Here is a 2086-nt window from a genome sequence, read left to right on the forward strand (position 1 = left end):
CCACAGAGAAACCCTGTCTCGAAAAACCAAAAAAAAAAATGTAATCTACTAATTGGTGGGTCACATATTTTATTGCCTTAATAAATGTTTTGTCTACTTGATCTATCTCAAAAAAAAAAAGACACAGGTTATCCAGACTACTAGGAGAGGCTCTGAAACTACACTCAAGGTCAAGTTGCATATAGGTATCATCACGAATCCCAGCAAACTTTCATTCTTTAACATATCCTTAAATTACGGTTGGTTTTTGGCTTTTAAAGTAGCTTTTTGGGACAGGGTTTCACTGTGTAACCCCAGCTAGTGTTGAACTCCTAAACCACCCTTCTCTGCCCTTGAAATGCTAAGATTACAAGCGTGGGCTACCATTCCTGGCTTCCTTAAATTACTTGATTAGGAAATGCTGGGGTGGGAATATAGCTCAGTGGTAGAGCACTTACCTAGCATATGTGCAGATAATAATACGTTCAATACCCAGCACTGCCGAAAAGGGGGGGGGGGAGGCCATTTTTTTCCAAAGACTGCCTGTTTAACAATGAACTTAGAAGTATTCAGTAAAGACTGCTGGAGAGATAGCTCAGCAGTGAACTCTTACAGAGGATTTAAATTCAGTCCCCAACACCCACATTAGCTCACATTGCCTGTAACTCCAGTACCAGGGGATTCAACACCCACTTCTGGTCTGAGGACACCACATGCAGGTACACATATCTACACTCAAACACACACACACAATTAAGTCTTTATATGATAACCAGCAAAATGAGATGAGGCATTGTGTTTTCCTTTGTGCTTTCTACCCAGGTTGATAACAGGGAAGCTTGAAAAATAACTTCATTCTTAGTATCCTAAAAGAAAGCACAGAATCAATTTTACTGACACTGAAGTCCAAAGATGATTTCCTAATGAAAATCCCATATAAGGATATTGAATGTAGTTGCAGATTTAAAATGACATTCCCTCCAGACATGGTGGTACACATATTTAATCCTAGCACTCAGGAGACAGGCATGTGGAGCTCTGTGAGTTCCAGGGTAATTAGGGCTACGTGATGAGATCCTGTCTCTAAATTGCTAAAACAAAAGGACACTCACCAAGGAAGGAGGTTGACATGGTTGTGCCTGGCTATGTCATGTCATAACTTAAAGAGAGCTAAAAATATACCATAAATGCTCATTTCTGAAAATGATTTAATGTATCTGTAGATATTTTAGCTGTTCTTATGATACACATTCAGAACTAAATCAAGCAATTATTGTCTCTTTTATTCTCACTTCATAGAGGCAGTACGGCCCAAAACACCACCTGTCGTAATCAAATCTCAGCTTAAAACTCAAGAGGTAATACAGTTTTACATTATACCTAGTAGATGATGTCTAAAAATGAAGTTACTGGGTTAACTATCTGATACAATTTAAAACTGCTTAAGAGTGTCAGCCTTCTGTCTACAAGATGAGGAGTTCAGTACTTGAATAGTCAAGAGCCTATTAGCTGAGAGCTGAGGTGATTTCCTGGCATAAATAATTCTAGATGTGCTGCTCATCAGGAATCAAAGAGAATGGTTTGAGTGATCTAAACAGTGAGGGAGAATAATAGCCTCAGGTGGTAACGCACTCTGTTACCAAGCAACTGCCAGTTAGAAGGTTGGAAAGCAGTGAGCACTGTCTTACAGCTAGCAGAGAAGAACAAAAAAAAATGAGACTGTGTTAACTTATGAGACATAGGTGTCATTTAGAAGCCATTCCAAGAGCTCTTTGGTTGCATTTCAGGATGAGGAGGAAATCTCTACCAGCCCAGGCGTTTCTGAGTTTGTCAGTGATGCCTTCGATGCCTGCAACTTAAATCAGGAGGATTTAAGAAAAGAAATGGAGCAACTTGTACTTGACAAAAAGCAAGAAGAAACAATTGCACTAGAAGGTGACACACAATGGCTTTGTTCTTATTCCTAATCCCAATCTCATTTTTTATTGATATTTATTAAGCTCTACATTTTTCTCTGCTCTCCTCCCTGCCTCTCCACTCCCCCCTTCAACCCTCCCCCAAGATCCCCATTCTCCCAATTTACTCAGGAGATCTTGTCTTTTTCTAC

At 39.6% G+C, this 2086-nt stretch overlaps 1 protein-coding gene across 2 annotated transcripts in view; it reads left to right on the forward strand.

Annotated features, from left to right (window-relative positions):
- Positions 1-2086, forward strand: part of Syap1 (synapse associated protein 1) — a 34187-nt gene that overhangs the window by 25052 nt on the left and 7049 nt on the right. For both annotated transcript variants that reach the window (XM_005358773.3, XM_026784893.1), the window contains exons 7-8: positions 1279-1337; positions 1767-1914. In XM_005358773.3, coding sequence (XP_005358830.1) covers positions 1279-1337; positions 1767-1914 — 207 coding nt within the window. The remainder of the gene's footprint in view (positions 1-1278; positions 1338-1766; positions 1915-2086) is intronic.

The sequence above is a fragment of the Microtus ochrogaster genome, chromosome X (genome assembly GCF_000317375.1).
Source record: "Microtus ochrogaster isolate Prairie Vole_2 chromosome X, MicOch1.0, whole genome shotgun sequence".
In the NCBI taxonomy this organism is placed as follows: domain Eukaryota; kingdom Metazoa; phylum Chordata; class Mammalia; order Rodentia; family Cricetidae; genus Microtus; species Microtus ochrogaster.